Raw genomic sequence first — 19,567 nt, forward strand, 5'->3', positions numbered from 1 at the left:
GTCCGTCAGTGGTAATAGTATGATGTATTCGGAATTCAATATGGGTTCCACAGTGAAGCTGGGCTAAATTAAAGCCAATTGCATGTAATGGCTCAATTTGCTGCAGTGAAATTTGAGCACTATTCACCCCACTCAGCATCCACAGGATACACAGGTATAGGGACAGTAAGTGGTAAATAGCTGGGAGCAGGGCGTTTGAAATCCAGTCCGTTTCCTTCCTTCCACTCCGCGGCTTATACACATTGTACACACATTACACACGCACCATCATGAGGTTCACAAAAGCATTAATGTTTTGAACTCGTCAGGCTCGTCATTCACCAACCGGTAGTGTCCCGCTGTTAGATCTGATGACAAAACCCTCCTGTGTCGCACTCTCAAAACAACATTTTTCTGTATATCTCTCCACAGTTGCCACATATTTGAGGGGTGTCAGCATTAGAGGCATAAACACCTTTTTTTCCATATCATATTCATCATTTCCAATTTAATGCATGGGAGTAATCAGTATGCCAGCGGCTCCCCTGCTGTCACGGCTCCGAGGAAGCCTTCTGCAACGTTTTCATGACGAGCGCAAACAAAACAAAGCAACGCTATTCCTTTTCAAAAAGAACGGAGCTGTCAGAAGTTAAGTTGGAGGAAAAGACCTGAATGTAATCCAGGGGGAGCAGATCACTGACTCATCCATTCTTCAGACTCAAGCGCCTTCAGATGAGCATTTTGCGGGAGTTCAAACATGACCACACTTTGATCTGTGTTTTCCTAAGGCCAAGTTTAGGGAGCCCATACAGCATCTTGATCTCAGACAGAGTACTGCATGCACCACCTTCAAGCCCAAGAAGCATGTGAAGGTGGATCCGGGATTAGAAAGAAAGTCGAAAGCTGAGGGTTTGACATCAGACTCGCGGCCTTCCCAAAGACAATACGCCACTTTTTGCTCCCTTCCTTGGTGCTACAGCTTGATCTGACTTTTGGTAATGAAGAAAAAAACAGAGATGTGGTCCCAAGGTGTTTTTATATCCATGTAAATTAAGTGTATCGCCGCTGCCGTCCCTTCTTTGAGCCAGCCAATGAGTGCCTCGGTGCGACAGTGGCAGGAAACGTGGTAACCAATGCTTACATAAAGCAAATCTTTGCCTCATGGTTTTATTTAGATGCATCAGTTAGAGGTGTGATTCCACTCGATCTTTTCGGCCTGTCTCAGACCCAAAAAATGGAATGTGAAAAAAGAAAGAGGACAAAAGTAGGAACGACACACTGCCTTCGGTTTTAGTCTTCTGAGTGGACCTCTACATTGTCATTGTTTGTTCTGGCTACAGCCTTTTATTTCATTGTGTCCAGAGCATCTAGGAAGAGTGATAATCCTAAACCAAATCCTCAGAATGTCTCCAAAAGTAAATTTATTTTGGAATCTTTGGGGCCAAGAACAGACAGCAGATATTTGGGGTCGATTGCAGGTGTCTCCATTTCAAACGTGTGCAGAAATCCACACGCATGCACACACTCTCTCTCACTCATTCACTTCAATTCTCTCAACACCCTCACTAAGTGCTTTTTTTTTCAGCAGCCCCAGCTACCTTTTAACCCCTGCTCTGGACACAGCTGCCTCAGCAAGCAGAGATTCATCCCTGCTTCCAAAAAAAAAGAAAAAGCTCCAAAAGTAAAAAGTAATGATAAAATGTGTCTCCAAAAGGGCCTTCCTAAGTAACTGCATTTTTAATTCATCCTCAGCCAGAGGCTCCGGGGGCCTCCGATGAAACCTTTCAACAGCCCCAGGAGCAGACGGTTTGGGAAAAACACGGTTCCCAATTACTCATCACAGAAAGCAAGCCATGTATAGAGAAAAAAATAAAAGCAAATGGAAAACAGTCCAGACTGTCTCTCTTCAGCTCTCATAGACCAACGCGGGGCTGTCCTCTATACAGTTCACTTGCACAGAGATCTCTGTTAGCTACTGGTCAACTTCTTGACTTAAGGTTGACCATTAAATTCCCTTTGGGTTTAGGCGGAGGGCGGTGAGGAAAGTCATCACAGCTTTGCTTCCAGCATCACTCCCGCCGGCTGCAGTGTCGGGTGAAATATTTTCCTTAAAATATGGAAAATGATGAGGAAACCATGTAGTTTCCAAAAGCATGTTGTTGTTGGAATTAGTTACAGTCGCTGTCTTCACATGGTTTCTATTTTTTTCTTGTCTCCTGCAGGTAAAAGCCTTTTTTCCACTGGAGATGTTTCTTGAATGTATTCAGTGAATAAAATAATCTTTGTCTTGCCCGCTGCTCAAGGATCTATGGATGTCCTCCGTTGGCAGGCGAAGATGTGGTGCACTCCTCCTCCCCTAGCTGAATCATGGATGAATGCATGCATGTAAGGGGTGATATGTGTGTCGAATAAGGACAAGACATAGGGCAGGGGATATAGGTATTAAAAGTGTAAAGACAAAAAAGCAAAGAGAAAGATGGTTAAAGGGAAAAAAACAAAGAAGAGGTAAGCAAGAACCCGAAAGAATGGATAAAATGATGAGGGGAATCAAAGAGAAGAGAGAACATACAACACATTAATGTAATATCCTTATCAGCATTATAATGATAAAATAGATGTTCTAACTTCATCAATAGAGGACAAACAAACCAAATTAAATTCAAGAGATACAGATCAAAGGAAATGCAGCAGGAAAAGAATCCAATCACAGGTTTTTCTGTCCTCAGGATGTTCCAGAGGGACGGTGTAAAAGGTTTAGTTTGAAAGTGGATGATGAGAATCTGTGTCTTGTTGCTTCAGCAGTTTTGATGCCTTGGATGTGTGATTAGCTCGAGCTAGCCACAAGGTGATAACTCCCTGAGAATCTCTCTGAGAAATGTGCATCCAAGGATGCCTGTTGTTCCAGGTCTCTACTTTGTTACAAGGCCGGTGACCTGTTGGAGACTCACCTCAGAAGGAAGCAGTTGTTATACAGCTGTGCACACTGTGCTGACTGTGAACTCTGTCTCATTGGCCATGATGTCAGTGGGCTGGATGTTGCGGTCGTACATAGGGTTCTCGAACGTAGCTCGTCCGTTAGTGTTCTCATGGCCCACGTAACCATTGAAGGGGACTTTGGGTCTTCTTCTAACATGAGAAAAACAATATAATCAGCAATGAGATGATAACACATATGCAGCAGAGATAAGAGTCATAAAATTGATCATAGTGGCAACTAATTACTTTCATGATTGAATATTGTATTTACTATCAATTTTCTGTCACTTGACAAATTCATTTAACTGTAATGTGGGTTTGGCTTTAACGATTTGTACTGGAGATTATTTTTTTTAATTGAAGCATCAGTTTAAGAATTCCATGTGAAAGTCACTAAGTCACTAGTTTTCTCTAAATATCACAGATGTTGATTTTCCTGTTTTGGAGGTCCACAAACTAAATATCTAAATGGATTGAAAACATCCAAACTAAGTCTAAGCATTTTGGCAGGTACCGTAAGATTCGGTGTATAAAACGCACTTTTAATACATTTTTTTCATCTAAAAAGTAGGCTGCATCCTATATACCAGTGCGACCAATATTCATAGTATAAAATGCAGAGAAGTATGTTGATGTATGTATGTATGTATGACGATGGCGCTGTAATCTAGCTTAAGTTGTTGGTTGTTAAGCGGTGACGCCACACCTCTGCATTAAACTACTTCCAGGTCAAAGCCGCTACAACGTCTCCTATTTACAATATGCTGCAGTGCCGTTTTGTGCTGTGAAAACTAACTTGATTGTTGCCAACGCTTTGTCACGGACATGCACCGTCACAATCGGCATTTCAGCCGCCACCCTCACAACAATCAGCGTTACCGTAGGCTGCCAGCTACCGCTAGCTAGCAGGATTGCAAACTCACATGGCGAAAACAGATGGTAGGCTGTAATTTGTGTGTTTTTAATGTGTTAAATGGAAATAAATTGAAATAGCTATAGAAAACTTTTTTTCCTCCGGGATACCCCCAAAAACAGACTGATTTATATTCCAGTGCGACTTATATTCTGGATTTACGTATTGTGCAAAATACAATGCAAATCTCAACAGAAGGGAAACACCTAATTAATGGTGAAATGTTTTTTGCATATTGATATTATTGTGCAAAACAGAGCATTAATGGTGTGAACCTTACCTGTGTTTGTAGAGGTACAGAGCGAAGCCTGCAATGATCATGGCTATAAAAGGCACTAGGATGGCTGCGGCCACTGAACTGCTGTTGGACGTAAAGTTGTAGCCGTGGTTTTCTTTGCTGGGATCTAAACTCTCTGTAGGGAGAAAGCAGAGAAGAAGACACTGAGCCATTGCTTTAACAATATAATAACTTCAGCAGCATAATCCAATCCCATAAATAACACTATGAAAACTGTAAAAAAGGGAAATGATCATCTTCATCTTCTACCATGAAGTTGATGAAAAATTAACTGAAAAAAGGCGAAATAAAATAAATTGAACTGGCTGAAGATCGCTGAATAGATTGAGCAAAAAGTGACTTTGTTCATTGTTTAATTGCAATGCCTAATTTTCATATTTCCCCCTCTGGGAACGTCACATTCCATTATCCTAACAATGACTCTTAATTACTGACATTAAAGGCCGACAGCTATTAAGTCATTTCAGATTTATCGTATAATTTATGGAGGTGAGTGTCTGCAACAGCACCAGCGGAGGAGTGACAGCCCACCTGTTTGCCACGGAATGCCAAAAAAACCTCCAATAAAGAACGAGTGACAAACAAGGAATTCAATTAGTGGGTTTTGTGGCGTTTGCCAATCAACCCCCTGCTGCATGAGCACAAGCAGATGCACAAACACACTCACGCACTATAAATTAATTTGCTATACACCACCATTGGGTTCAGACAAAACACAAAAAACCTCAACAAATTGAGTAGGATAGGTTCCAAGATGTCCAACCCACCTCCCACACTCACACGCTTTCTTCTCATACACACTAAAACACACATACACATGAATGCGCTGGCACCAGCCCCATTCCTCTGTATTAATAAAGAGCTGTTTGCTCAATCAGTGTGTGTCGTGGCAGGATGGTGGGGGGAGAGGACTCTGCACCTGCTGTTCAAGCGTCTCTCTCATTACAGCAGATTTTCATATCCACTTTCACCATGTCCACAAAACCATCCCGGTGCATACAGACGCTTAATCTGTGCTAACACCGATTTCAAATTGGTCAACTGCACATTCCTGCTCACATCCGATCTGTTTTCTTTTTATAACTACGCTTCTGCTCTTTAGTCTGTCCTGCTGCCGATATGAAAGTTAATCCAATCTGGGCTTTGATGTTTTAAAAGCCGCTAACGTCCGGTGAAATCTGTCACCATTACCTGCATTTACATAAAGAAAACAGGAACAGAAGCAGCCTGTTTGGAAACTGGTGGCATGGATTGGATGAATCAAGATCTTTGTCACATATAGGATAAGGAATTATTATGAATGTAGAACATTTCATCTTGATCTTAAACTATTTGAGCGTCATTTTTTGATTAAGCATTTTCTTCATTTTTATGTTCCAGCTTGAAAACATTTTCCCACAGGGACTTGGTGAGGGGCTAATGGTGTCAAGGTTGTGTGTACTATAACATTTCTTTTAATTAATTATCAAGTATGGGTGATGAAAAGGTTTGTACTAATAAAACTTGTGAGTAAAGATTCACAGAGCAAATTGCACTAATGATATTCAAGTGCAAACACGCTCATAAAGCTTTGCAGATCTGTGCAGTTTGCTTTCGTTGTGTCTGATTGTGGAGAGAAGCTGTGTGCACCACCACTATCTCAGAGCGCACACTGACGGATCTCAACTCCATGCACAGACCGGTGATGAACAGGGAGAGGAGGGGGCAGCTCTTTTTTCAGTTTATTGTAAAGTCCAGACTCGACCGGTGTTTACTAGTTTAACTGTCTGTAACGCAGCTTCATTTTTTAGAACGAGCGCGCAACAGCAGCTCATCCATATAATAATCCCCGTAACATCTCCACACATATGGACAAAGTGTGCCACTGCGCCGAGGTTGAGCCCCGCACAACCCCTGACTGATTGGTCTCCCGATTATAATAATAATGAGAATATATTATTAACAGATTGTTTTACAGACAAATACATGCACAGGTTTAGCGGGCACAAAAGCTGTGCATTCCTTTATATGATGTATATACAATTACTTCTCAATCTTGTTGGCCTATTCTGGAGTGAGATTAGGTTCAGCTATTGGGGTTTCATAGAGAAACTTGATATTATTATTGAAGACGGGATCGAAAGTTATAGTTATTGTCAAAAACTTTTCATTTCTTTATTTTTTGTCATTTTTTCTGGTGCGTAGCCTATGTTAGCATACATGAATAAATAAGCGTCAACCTTTTTAACTGAATCGTAGCAGCGGGTGGCAGCAGTTAACTGGTATTTTTAAACAGCCAAACCAGTTCAAGCATCCTTTTGAAATGCACATCCACATCAGCAGATAGAGCCCTACACATTCTACCTTTCTCTTCCATGTGTGCTTTATTTAGCTCACACAGAGGAGCAGGAAGTGTTTGCAGTGGCATCAAACCTTTGGGAAAAGGGGGGGGGGGGGGATATGTCCAACACACACATCTGCTCGACTGCAGCAGCAATGCAGCTCCATGGAGTCAGGATGTAAAGCATTTGCTGTATACAAAATGTAACAAAAGTCCCAGCGAGGAGGATCACATGGCTTAGATTTCTAGGTCACAAACATGAAGCAGAATATATAGATAACTGCAGCCCTTTGAAAAAACTGTTCTATAGCAATGGCAGCAGAGCTGAAGCCGCTGGAGGAGACAAAGAATGACGCACAGCAGAAAATGGAGGATGTTTACTGTATCAAAACTGCGAGATGTGAGGTTACTTGATATGGCGATGACTCCACAGGCATCAACACACTACCCACAAACTCCCGGAGGAAAGATTTAGTGAAGCTGCTTTGTGTGTGCGTGAGCATGACTATTAATCATGTTTGTGAACTGTGTTTGCCTCTTTATAGTGGATTCACAGCCACATTTTGTGAAAGTGTTTTCACATTTGTAAAAGTAAATAAATGATGAATCCAACACAGCAAACGGCAAGCTGTGAGAGCACTTGCCGTGAAGCTTAAGGACACTGCACACATTTGAAGTGATAGATTTATGCGATAGAAATCCAGACAGGAAATAAAAACACAGACGGATCGAGTTCTCCCAGGGGAGCATTTGGTCACACTGGTTTCTATAACCAAGCGGTCAGCTCACTCACCCAGTCTCTGGAGACCAAATTGGCCAAAGCCTTTTCCTCTGACAAATCCCTGGTACACAAAGGAGTTGGATGAAGCGATGTAGGACACCTAGAGAGAGAGAGGGGAACGGAAGACAGACACTTTATGTGTCACATCCAGGCTTTACAAAGGAGCGTATCATCAAAGTGTCAGCAGCTGGTGCACGCGGAAAATGAAATATCATGTCAAAGGAGCTGAGAGGCGCTCTTATAGCTGACATTTAATATGACGTTTTTTTCTGCTCAAGAGGACAAACATAAACACACTGAACCACGCCACACACACGAGGTGTGTAACCACACATGTAGGTAAACACCGGCATACTGTAGGGCTCGTGAAACATGCACACATAAAAACCACACACACACACACATCTACTGTGACCTGCTTTTTTAATTATATCTGGAGTGTGTGAGTATCAGAGGTGCCTAGGGTTGGGGGGATAATGTGGGAGAGAGGAGTGGAGGGGGCCTGTCGAGTCCTGATTACCAGGCAATGATTTAACTGACATTTTAATTAAAGAGAAAACTCTGGGTGGGCCCTCCATCTCCCCAGAGTGACAAGGTTAGTGTGTATGTGTGCTCGAGCATATTTCATGATAAAGGGGTGTGTGTTTGTAGTGTAACACCTTTGCAGTTACAAAAAGGGCTCCAAGTATAGAACCTGACCCCGGATTTGCACTTACATGTCCGTCTAAGGCCCAGTTGTCTATTTTGAACTTGTTGACAAAGATCTCAACAGGGCCTCTGATCTGGTGGACCTGCAGCAGCAGCTGTGCTTCCTCCCTCTTATATGTGCCTGCAAAGAAAAAAAGGATTTACAGTTATTTTTGGAACATCAGCAAAATAGTCTGAGAAGGATAATGTGAGAAACATTTGTAACATTCATACACCAAGAATGCAAAAACAAAAAATATATTTCTTTTCCATGGCCCACTTTCGTTATTTAAGTATCACCGAGTATCAATATATTTCAATCTTAACGGCCTCAATTACAGCAATATCTTTAGCAGCAGTATAAGCTGCACACAGGGACATAAATACTGTGTCTATTTATTAGTTCAGTCAAACTGGGGCAATGCTTCACTCTCTGCAACAGTTCAAGTCAGAGGAAGGGAATGTACAGGCCTAAATACACATAATGAATATTATGTGTATGACTAGAAAAATAGACCATGTTTTTGTTACTTTCAGCAAATCCAATGAAAAGATCGTAACCCACAGTGTGGTAGTCCATCATTAACATGTGCAAATTTAAACTATATGAATGACTAAGTATTTTTCTTCATGTAAAAAAAGCAAAAAAATTCAGCACATTACTCAAACAAAAAGCCGTCCATTTGCTGCAGGAGTAAACGTTTAAGGTACCAGGATGTTGTATGTGGAATTAACTTAAAATAATATCATACCATGATGAACACTAAAATTCGGCGTATTAGACGCACTTTTATTTCCATCTATAAAGTGGCCCCTGTCCTAAATACCGGTGCGACCAATATAGCAGTATAAAAAGCAGAGAGAGGTATTCTATTGTGTTACGGTATTTTACCCAGGCCAATGGCGCTTTAATCTAGCTAACGCTTTGTCACAGACATGCGGCATAACGGACATGTGATGTCATGATCGCCAGTGCAGCTGCTACCCTCACAACAATCAACGTTCTACGGCACCTGCTAGCTATCGGTAGCTAGCAGGATTACAAACTCGACATGGTGAAAACAGACTGGTAGGCTGTAATTTGTGTGTGTTTTAAATGAAAATGAATTGAAATAGTGTTGAAATAACTTGTATACACATTTTGATTAATATAGAAAAACCTTTGTCCCCTCTGGGATACCCCGAAAAACAGGTTCTGGATTTTACAGTATGTCACACATAACCATGCTGTTCATAAAGATGCAACATGTCCAACAGAATGATCCATTCCTTGTTGGTTTTGGTCTTTCATTGAATTGACAACTATATAAAAACATGAGACTTATATTTCTGATAAAAAAAACTTCTTATAAGAAACATTTGAATGATTTCTATTTTTAAGAGAAAACATACAGGCGATGAAGTGCTAACAACGGGTTGTTTATCTGAGATACTTTGTGTTATTTGTAAAAAAAGAAAAATGAAAATTTGTTGTGGGGATTCTTACTTTATGATTATAAAATAATTAAATGTATTTGCCTGTAGTGAGAACACAGGATTTATCCTAATTCTGAACGAGCAGCATTAATTTCAGTGGAGATTGTAGCAATTTGAAGCTGGAAAAACTCATTTTTACAACACTGTGATGAAGACTGATCGCACCCAGGTACAGAGGAGTGAAATGTCCCAACCATTACTGATGCAAATTTTTGTCTTAATGACCACAGCTGTGTGGTAATCAGGCCAACGGGAAAAATGTATAATTGGTGTGGTTCAGATACAGTGAGCCATGAGCTACTCCATGCAGAGACCGCTCATTTCTTGCACCTTATGCTCACAACTAACAATTGTGTGTGTATGTTCAGATAAAATCAAACAACTAGGGGTGTCTGATACAAACTTAAGTTCTGACTGTGACTTTTTGGTGTACCAACCTGCTAGTTTGAGTTCCACTCCACTGTGGTCGATGAGTGTCCCGTTAACCCGGTTGCTGAAAGGTTCAAAGGCAGTGATGCTGAGCATGGCCGGCTGCTTCTTTCCCAGGTACTCGTAGGATCCCCTCCAGAGAGAGCTCTTAGCAAAGACGCCACCAGGGACTGAAAGAGGCAGAAAGTGGAGATAAAGGAGGCAATGGTTTTAGGGTGACGGGTGAATTCACTTGTTAGTATTCCTTCAAGCTTAAGTGAAATGGGTTGTGAGTTAGCAGTGGTGAGAGTGCAATAAAGGATTACCAATCTGATACATACTATAATTATGATACTAAAGAATCCAAGTCAAGAAAAAAAAAACTTATTTGGGTTTGTCATGCAGAAGTACGGAAGCCCTTAGCGGACATGCATCAAGACATTTTATTTACTCCATTTTCTCATGATAACGAGGTATTTCTGGTCGTTTTCTCAAGATCTTGACTTAAGCGCTTCCGCACAGAAGTAAAACCTGCACCGTGTTTAGATTTTCATCGAGAACCAAAGACATTTTTTGTAAAACTTTTGTAGTCTACATTTAAAAAAAACAACAACATTTAAAGTGTCTTAAATTATAGGGAGGACATTTTTACCTGGTAATTTGGAGGGCGGCTCCTGCACTGTCCCCACTGGGCTCTTCCCACTTGGGCGGTTATCAGCTGTAGAAAAAAAACAAACACGATTTACAAGTTTGTCCTGTAAACAGGTAACGTGCCCTAACGCCTCAGGAAGTAATAATAAAAGATACAATTTCCTGCTTTAACACAACAGCTCGAAGGTAATGGCAGTGGGAGGATATCACCATCAGCACTTCTTGTCAGCCTCCCCGATTCATAACCCCTGCGGTGGCCAGATTGAGGGCTGCCAGCGACAGGACTTGACTCGTGCGTCAAAGAGCAGCCCAGTTGTCCCCGTGGGGCCGCGGCTAAGTCAGAGACACAGTTTCCCTGCTTCAGGGGAAGCACTTTAATAATGCCATACTGCTCGCACGGGGCCTCAGGACTACACCGCAGTAGTAAACATACACCCACACAGGCAAACAGAGCGAGGAGGGCTTTACACCAAAATACAAACAAAGACAGGTATACTGATGGTGGTTTATGGGCGCAGACAACACGTCGGATAAATGTATACAGACACAAACAAACACATGCACACACACTCCCACAGCATTGCACTTTATTAGCTGCCAGTCTTTTGAGCTGCCCTTCTATCACTGCACCCACAGGAGCTGTTAATATCCTGAACGCGCTCAGGCCACTTCTCTTTCTTTCCTTCACACTTAATGGCACGGCCTTAAAAATACCCACCACCCTCCATATCTCAGCTGCAGCTGGGCATGGAATCCATCACATGGATATCCCCTCTTTAGTACATCTTTCTCGTTAACCCATTAGCATTCGTCTATCCTAGATAATTGCGTGTCGATGACTATTTTTTCCCTGTATGTATTTAGGCCAATGCTTGGGGGTGTCTTAATGGCAGTCTATTTGTCTGCCAGACCTTGTTAACACTGCCTCACCATTTATAAGAGGTACTTCTGCTAACCTAATCAATGGGAAGCATTGGCCTAATCAGGTTTTGCACCCTCGTTAACGTTTTCAAGCCTGTGTGTTTGCATGTGTGAGTTTGTAATTCCATGCAGTGTAATCGTGTGATGGATGGGCCATCCAACCCTGGCATGCGTCTTAGAATACACAAGTGTTAACAAAATACTGCTCATGGAAACTGCAAGTTATAGATATGAGGTGACGTTTGCAACACGTGTGTTGTGTGTTGTTCTTAAATTTGGTGAATGGAACCAAGTGTGCATTTGTGCCTTTGCATTGTTCATTTCACGTATTTCTCTGTGTTCCCAAATGGATGTGATGCAACCATGTTTATACCTGCACAGAGAGGCGGTTTCCCAGTCCAGCTCCCGTCGGACCTGCATGTCCTGTGCTCTGATCCTCCGGCCAAATAGAAGCCAGGCTGACACGTATAGATCAGCGTGTAGCCAAGGGATGGCAGTTCAATAGCTCTCACATCAGACTGGGCTGGCAGCTCAGGCTGGCTGCAATGGTGGGCTGGAGAGAGAGAAGGAGGGAAGGATTAAAGAGACCACAGAAGAAGAGAGTGGGATTTTAGACAAACAGGTTAAAAAAGGGCATCAGAGAAGCGACAGGAAAGTATGATGGAAGAGGAATATTGAAAACAAGAGCAAAGGTGGAGGTGTTGGGTTAAGGAAGAGGATATGGTGTATGTAGGCGTTAGATTTTGAGTAATGCAAATTGTTGCTCTAGGTTAGGTTTTCCACTTTACTATACATATATCTTTGCAACACACCAGACTGTGTAAGGTACTTACCAATGCACTCAGGCTGAAAACCACTCCAAGTAAGATTGGGCAGACAAGTGCGAGAAATGGAGCCCTGAAGCAAGTAGCCCTTTCTACAGTTGAAGAACACGGTGCTGCTGATCTGTAAGAGGACACACATATATATGAGGATAGGAGAGGGTGCTGCTCACAGAAGTGGCAGTCTAATCATTCAGATTTTTTACACTTAATTAGGGCTGTGCCATATCACATCGTTCAGATTATACCGGTATATTTTTTGTATGTGATAAGAACGTGTTGGCGTATTTGCATACCCGAGTGGGGAAGTGGTTTGGCTACAAGAGGTCGGACCTCCAACAAAGCTACATAATTGTTATGGCTTTTCCTGTTCATTTTAGAAGCCTCCGCTTTAAATCAATACGAGCATGAGAGATGCCTGTCTGTCCGTGTAAACCCCACCCCTGCATGCTCAGAGTGTCTGAGTGTGGAGAGGTGGGGGCGCTCAGCTGAGAGCAGAGACGGAGAGCAGACTTCAGTGTTTGATAGATATCAGCAAAAGAATTGAAGACAAGGAGAACGGTTGCATTTTACTGCATAGAGAGCGGTCATCGTCATTACGTGCTGCTTCACAACAACATCGGTGGCAGCGACGTGACGCCTGCACAGTAAGCATTAAAACGTTTTCCCGATATGCCATGCAGACGTTTATGGGTTTAATGAATGAACAAATCAATGAATTACCTTTATAGAGGCAAACATTTGCTTTTCTTCTTTATTTCTCTTCAGATTACCATCTAATTGACATTTGTTGCATAGCCATATATAGAGTAATAAAGTGAGCAGCTTTGCTATTTACTAATTTAAAAATAAACAATATACAGGGACGGTTGTTACAGTGGCAGATTAAAAACCTCTTATTAATAAGTAAGAAGAGAGTCTAAGCATATACAGGAGCAGGATACAGCAGTATACATTTTTATAGATAGAAGTTTACTGGAAAAGAAGGGAAATTGTCAAAGCACTATTTTGTTTGCAAGAATAAATGCTGCTGCATGAAATCACATACAAAACATGTTTACTTGTTTCATATAGTCATGCTATCGTTATCGCAAAATAAACTCGATCCATTATATTCTTACCTGATAGCCTTGACTGTTGTTCTGATTTCCAAAGAGAGGAGTGCCAGGGTCTCCGCAGGTAGTGTGAGTGGGATCTGAAGCACGCAAACACACATCCATTCTTTAATAACTGTTCTCAAGTAAGAGTGAGTGAAATTTAATGTCACCCATGGCAAAAAGATAGATCACCTTTATAGACATTATATGGGAAATTACATTTTTCACAGACGTGATGTAAAGTACTTAGTGTAGGAGTAAAGTCCATAAATTACTGTATGGAGAAAACCATACACACACTCGCATACCTATAAAGTATTTTATTAGTAATCTGAACCTGCGCCCTATCTCCACTCAGGGGAGCTTATAACGCAATGACAAACCTAAGGCCTCATCAGTCCACATCCTCTGGTAATCAGCTGAACATTTTACAAGAATGTCTTTCAAATCCTAAAATTTCTCTTACAAACAAATGTGTTTTTATTACATTAATTGTACATGATGCATTCTGTTGCTCTTACAGAGTACTCACTGGGTCATTTTGTCTGACAACAAGCAAGTAACCTTCTTCTTACAAAACTGCACATATTCACTATGTTCGTTATGTCTTACTCTCAAAAGCATCGTCAGCAGCTACATACTGTGCAACACATGATAATTGATGAAATGTCATTTAATCATAGTTTGACCTTTCCCACCAGCCACGCACTAACGTTTTTTAACCGTGGCAAAACAAAGTGGCTGATAAATTATTCACAGGTAGAGTAGTTCCCGGGGACTGTTGGCTATAATATATTAATGTATAAACTGTTATTGGATCATTTGTTGACATGTGTATATATTTCATAGCACTTTAAACACCAAAATAAACCTACAGGCTTAAACAAATCATTATATTTTATTTATTCATTTATTTCTGACCACACAGTTTGATTTGCTCGAGGGCCTCTAAATGCAGCATTTAAAGTTTTGCTGTGTAACTCCAATGCTCCTACTCCTCTTTGTTTAAAGAGATGTATAGCTTAAGGAATGTTTATTACAGCAGGGGACCGTATTTGTGATGACAACGGGACAAAACAAAAGTTTGATACTGGGGACAAAAATTGTTCAGAGGGCTATTATTTGACAAATGTTTGTCACTTCACAATCTCTATTTATAGATTCTGCATAGAAATGTAGAATCTGTAAATGTAGGACGCCAAGTGTTCGGGTTTACATTTGTACAACAGCACGCAGGAAAAACAGTCCGTGTGGAGAGCAAAAGCAGAAGTAACGTAATGCGCTGTAATGACATCCCGGCTCCTATCAGCGCCATCTGCTGATTATTAAGCTTCTTATTAATCTCTATAAACAGACATTTGCAGCACGTTCAGCTAACAATCTGTTCTACATCTGGATTAATTCCTTTGACGCTGCGTCACGAAAGACGGTCAGCGTTCAGATTCCCCGACTTCCTCGAATGCATCAGAAATTATCAATCCGACCTCCGTTCAACAAACGAGCATTTTAAAAGTAGTTTTCTTCTCCTCTTGAGAACAGACCTGACAAAAGCTTAATTTTTACTTTTTACTAATCTGCATCATGATGTAGAAATTACGGCAAAGGTAACACCCTTTAATAACAAGTAAATCACAAGAGAAACGGTTTCTTTTTCTGTAACAATGCAGCACGCGGAAAAGGAAGTCGTTTGTCGCTAACTGCTGGCAACACGCCCGGCGTGTTCACCATTGTCCCCAGAGGCTATATCGTCATCAGACTATAGCCGATGGGATCCGAGATTGGTCACTTTGTGATAAAGCAGTCTTGTATGCTCATGCATGGGTCAAAGGCTCGGAGTTTGCTTTTTAGCCGGAAATAATCTAAATTAAAAGAGGAAAAATTTGGTCTTAAGTTGCAAAGCACAGCTTGCCTGTTGTAAATCTGGTGAAACGGCCCCCGGTGCAGTCTTGCATTCCCAGACTAGCAGTTTCTCCACATTAGTTCTCTGCTGTTATGAAAGATTTGACTGAACCCGGGGCTATTCTTCAAAAGGTGAAACAAATGTTCCGCGTTGCTTTAATTAATTACACAGATCAAAATGGCAAAACAGAATCAATATAGCTTGTTAGCTTGGTCAAATGCTTTATTTCTTGGTTGTGAAAGGCAATCAGGACTAACGAGGGAGAACATAATGGCAAAGCATATCAGCCAATGGGAATCTTTACTGATTCTAATGTTGTGCTAAGGTAATAGAGCACCTGTCGCCAATATCTACCATACTCCCACCTGTATGTCGATGCTTTGTTTATTACATCAAGTGCTCTTTTTCAAATGGCAAACCATACGATAAATGTAGGACAGAAAGTAGCTTACCAATGCAAGAGGGTTGTGTGCCGCTCCAGGTGCCATCATATTGACAATATCTCCTGGTAGATCCCACCAGGACGAGGGGAGGGTAGCAGGAGAAGGACACAGAGGAGAGATAGGTGAATCCTCGGTCTTCCCTCCTCCCCTGGGCAGGCATCCCGGGGTCTCCACAGAACACAGCTGCAAAGATGAAGCAACAGAGGATGAAGGAACCAGTGAAACATGTTTTAATTCAATATATTCCAAGGGGGTTGAAATGTCACACAGGGGGACATACATACTGTACATGAGGGAAATCAATGACATGTTATGTGATTAAGCATTCCAGCGTGGTGCCACTTACGGAAGCACTGGGGTTTCTCTCCGCTCCAGTTGCCGTTGCCCTGACATGTTAACACAGTGGGCAGGGACAGCTGGTAACCTTGGTTGCAGGAGTAGCTGATGCTTGAGCCCCAGGTGAAGTCTGTACCCACAACCTGTCCTTGAGGGATGGTGGGTGGTGGACCACACACGATCGCTAGAAAGAGAAAGACGAATTGCACAAACTCGTGGATTCTGCATATAAGATTCTGTAACAACATTCATTCAGTGTGAAGTGTTCCATAATCACTCCTTCCTTTCCTGTACGTTATGCTAAAATCTATCTCATTGTTGTATTGTCATTCAGGTAATCCTACACAACGTTACCTTTACAGAGAGGTTTGGTGCCATTCCAGGTCCGGTCCTTGGTGCAGATGAGAGTCGAGGCCCGGTCAGCGTCCATGGTGAAACCAGGAGAACACTGGAAACTGACGGTGCGGTTGTAGGTGAAATCCCTGCCCAGCCTCACCCCGTTAGCCGGGACTCCAGGGTCAGCACAGTTTATCACTGCAGGAACACAAGAGGATAAATACGGATGAGCAATTGAACAAGGTAATGTGATTCACCAACGACAGAAATGAAGAGGAAAAGTTGATACAGTTCATCATAGAATCATAGAAGTTGATGTGTTTTATATTTGAATGTACTCTGTAAAGCAGGAAATCAATATCACACACTTAGGATGAGATACAAGCAAGTAAAACAAACATTTTAAAACTGCACGGTCGATGGAGCCTCAGAGGTAATGAACTGTTATACGCACTTGACCCGAGCCGTTAACCTCATAAACAAAACTTAACAATCTGAAAAGCAACACAGTTGATGTGTCTTCACTGGTAATAAGGACATGATTTATTTATGACATCCTCTTTTGAGTGATACATTTATACTGTATGTGCTTAAAAGCATCACTTTCCATGGAACGGACTCTTCAATCAGCTTTACTGACTGTGTTTTCGCTGAGAGAACTGTCCTTGTACTTTGATTGTCTGTAGTTTAGAGCTTTGATGTGCGCAGAGACTAAATCTTGTGATAAATCTTGTACAGTAGCTCCCTAAAGCTCCACAGTGGACGACATTTCTCCTTGATTATACTTTAACATCCTGCGGGGGGAAACAGCGTGATTGAGTAACAACAGGGAGAACTCCACTGTGTGACTCAGCAGCATCACAGCTCGACTCAGCTGAAAATGTGTAAGATAAAAAATTCAGGGCACAGAAGGACAACTTGCGCTGTTCCAGTTGCCTTGGGAAAAAAAAGGCATTATTAAATGCATATGACCAACATTCCAGAGAAATTCCCACCAGGGTGAGGAAACTGTGCCTCTTGGATGCGTAGTGTCTCCCCTTGACTGAGCAAGCACTAACGTTTCCCACTGGGCTGGTAAGAGTGTGCCGCCTGGAGCCACAATGTCTATCTAGGATTGTGTGCCCTGAAAAGCTACCTACAGAGCAAAGATACAGTGACATAATTCCTCCTCTTGCATAACAATATTCTTAGATCGTCTCTGGCAAACAGTGCACTTTTTTTGGTAAAAGACTTTGTAGGTGAATAAAAGATTTAAATGGGTGTAAATTTCTATTACAGTGAGGAAAAACTCCACGTCTGCAAAGTAAAGCTCTTTTAAAGGGCCAGTTCACCGGTTTTCAACCTCAGTCCTATCATGCTATTACGTGGAAGCTAATGCCATTATGGTAGGGAGAAAAAATTGCAATTTCGCTCTGTGCTTTTGGAGGACGCTATCCGCTTCTCCAGTGGGCCCTGGAAAACCTCCGGCAGTCATCTAGCAGAGGCCTGGGAGCTTGCTAAACTACACTTCCTCAATCTAGGACGCCCGCCTCCGATATCATGTTTCGTTCAAAATTGTCAGGTTTGAAATGTAGACTGCAGACCTCAAGATTTTTTAAACGATCCACCGGTATATTCTCGTCGTATTTCAGATTCTGTACCGCTCTGAGCCATTTCCTGCAGCAATCAATGTCCTTGACTGGAAAACGGTGGTATTTCACTCCAGCGTCTCTCACTGGGTGGTTCCTTTCAGAGGAAGGGGCGCAATGCACGCTCGGTGTTGTATGAATGTAGAATGGGCGAAACCACAAGCTGTTTCTCCACAGCTATGGCGCCAAGTTCAAGTATTATTGCTTCTATCGATTACAGAGAGCTTTGACTGACAGTGGCTTTTTCCAGGGGCGAACTCCCCCTTTAAGCATACAGTCTATATCAGTTCAACTCAAAGTGCTCTTATTCACGTCCTCTTCTACAGGAGTTTGTTGTCAACATGTACCCTTTCACTCCTATGGATTACCGAGTACTTAAAGCCATGATGGGGCTGCTTGGGGTCTATCCTCTCTATTCAAAAGAAACTGGTTCTCTTAGTGACCTCTATTTGCCAGGGTCTCTTGGCTCTGCGCAGCATCTGTGTGTCTTTTGTGAGGCATGACGATAACAGGGCTGCCTTTTGAGTGGAGCATGCCTCGAAACTAATTTCCTCCTCCTGAGCCAGGGATCAGTCATTCATTCATAAAAAAAGAAATAGGACGTACATGACTGCCACGTTTCCCTGTATTTTCTTCTATTACATGAAATATCTTGCAATAGATTACCTTCTTGACCTGCATTTCCTCCTCCTCAAGGCCTTGTTGTGTATTCTGCCGTTGTCAATACTTTTCACTGAATTGCATCAAGTATAAACACACATGAGAGGCCTTTCTCTGTGAGAGCTGTTAATTACCGGAGCACTCGGGCATGTTGCCGGTCCAGGTCCCATTAACAGTGCAGTGTCGGGTAAGCAGGCCAGTGGAGTAGTAGCCCTCCCTGCAAGCGTAAGTAATAGATCTGGAAAACGTTAGGCCATCGTGGATCAAGATCTGGGAATTCCTTGGAGTTCCCGGGTTTCCACAGGAGATCACTGAGAGACGAAACAAGAAGGCAGCAGAAAAGGATACGTTAGTATTCATTTACAGGCTACATCCTATGTGATCAGAGAAGAAAGTGCAAGTTAGTGAGTGTTGACAGAACAATTAAAGACTTTGCAGACTGTTTTTATGATGAAATATTTTCTCACAGAGTAATACTTTTTTTCCCACCCAGCATCAACATACTTTATAAAGTTGTTTTAACTCGTGCGTAACTTGTAGTCATTGATCACTTAAAGCCAAAAGAATGTTCTGTATTTATTGAAGTTTTAGTTTTGTTAAAAGACCTTTTATCTGGTGACTTAAGACTTTTATCCTTTTAAACAGCTTATTCTGTAAATTTAACTAAAGAAAATGTTTTCTTTCCCACTTCATTCCTTTTATACTCCTTCATGAGTATCTGTCTTCACTGGGTTTGTTTTTCTTCTGGTCTTCATCCACCCACCCATCTCATCTTCCCCTGCGTCCTACTTCATAAGTTACTTTGATGGACATATCCTTTGCTTAGAAGATCCCTTGGTGTTTGCCCGGTCGCCAGCGCTGCTTCTGTTCATTACAGTCTCCAGCTTGCCCCGGGCCCTCGGAGCCCTGTGGGCTTCACCCTCCCCTAATGACCAG

General features: G+C 42.0%; 1 protein-coding gene across 1 annotated transcript in view; it reads right to left on the reverse strand.

Moving 5' to 3' along the window:
* Positions 1-2,288: 2,288 nt before the first annotated feature.
* csmd2 (CUB and Sushi multiple domains 2) overlaps positions 2,289-19,567 on the reverse strand; it is a 253,256-nt gene continuing 235,977 nt past the window's right edge. The window contains exons 59-72 of the mRNA XM_069682020.1: positions 18,766-18,942; positions 16,362-16,541; positions 16,018-16,191; positions 15,681-15,854; positions 13,353-13,426; positions 12,244-12,355; positions 11,784-11,963; positions 10,491-10,556; positions 9,868-10,029; positions 7,984-8,096; positions 7,280-7,367; positions 4,149-4,281; positions 2,928-3,105; positions 2,289-2,339 (exon numbers count right to left, since the gene is read on the reverse strand). Coding sequence (XP_069538121.1) covers positions 2,946-3,105; positions 4,149-4,281; positions 7,280-7,367; positions 7,984-8,096; positions 9,868-10,029; positions 10,491-10,556; positions 11,784-11,963; positions 12,244-12,355; positions 13,353-13,426; positions 15,681-15,854; positions 16,018-16,191; positions 16,362-16,541; positions 18,766-18,942 — 1,793 coding nt within the window. The 3' untranslated portion in view covers positions 2,289-2,339; positions 2,928-2,945. The remainder of the gene's footprint in view (positions 2,340-2,927; positions 3,106-4,148; positions 4,282-7,279; positions 7,368-7,983; positions 8,097-9,867; positions 10,030-10,490; positions 10,557-11,783; positions 11,964-12,243; positions 12,356-13,352; positions 13,427-15,680; positions 15,855-16,017; positions 16,192-16,361; positions 16,542-18,765; positions 18,943-19,567) is intronic.

This window comes from Semicossyphus pulcher, unplaced genomic scaffold, assembly GCF_022749685.1.
Source record: "Semicossyphus pulcher isolate SPU_LCO1_2020_fin unplaced genomic scaffold, fSemPul1.0.p SCAF_5, whole genome shotgun sequence".
Classification (NCBI taxonomy): domain Eukaryota; kingdom Metazoa; phylum Chordata; class Actinopteri; order Labriformes; family Labridae; genus Semicossyphus; species Semicossyphus pulcher.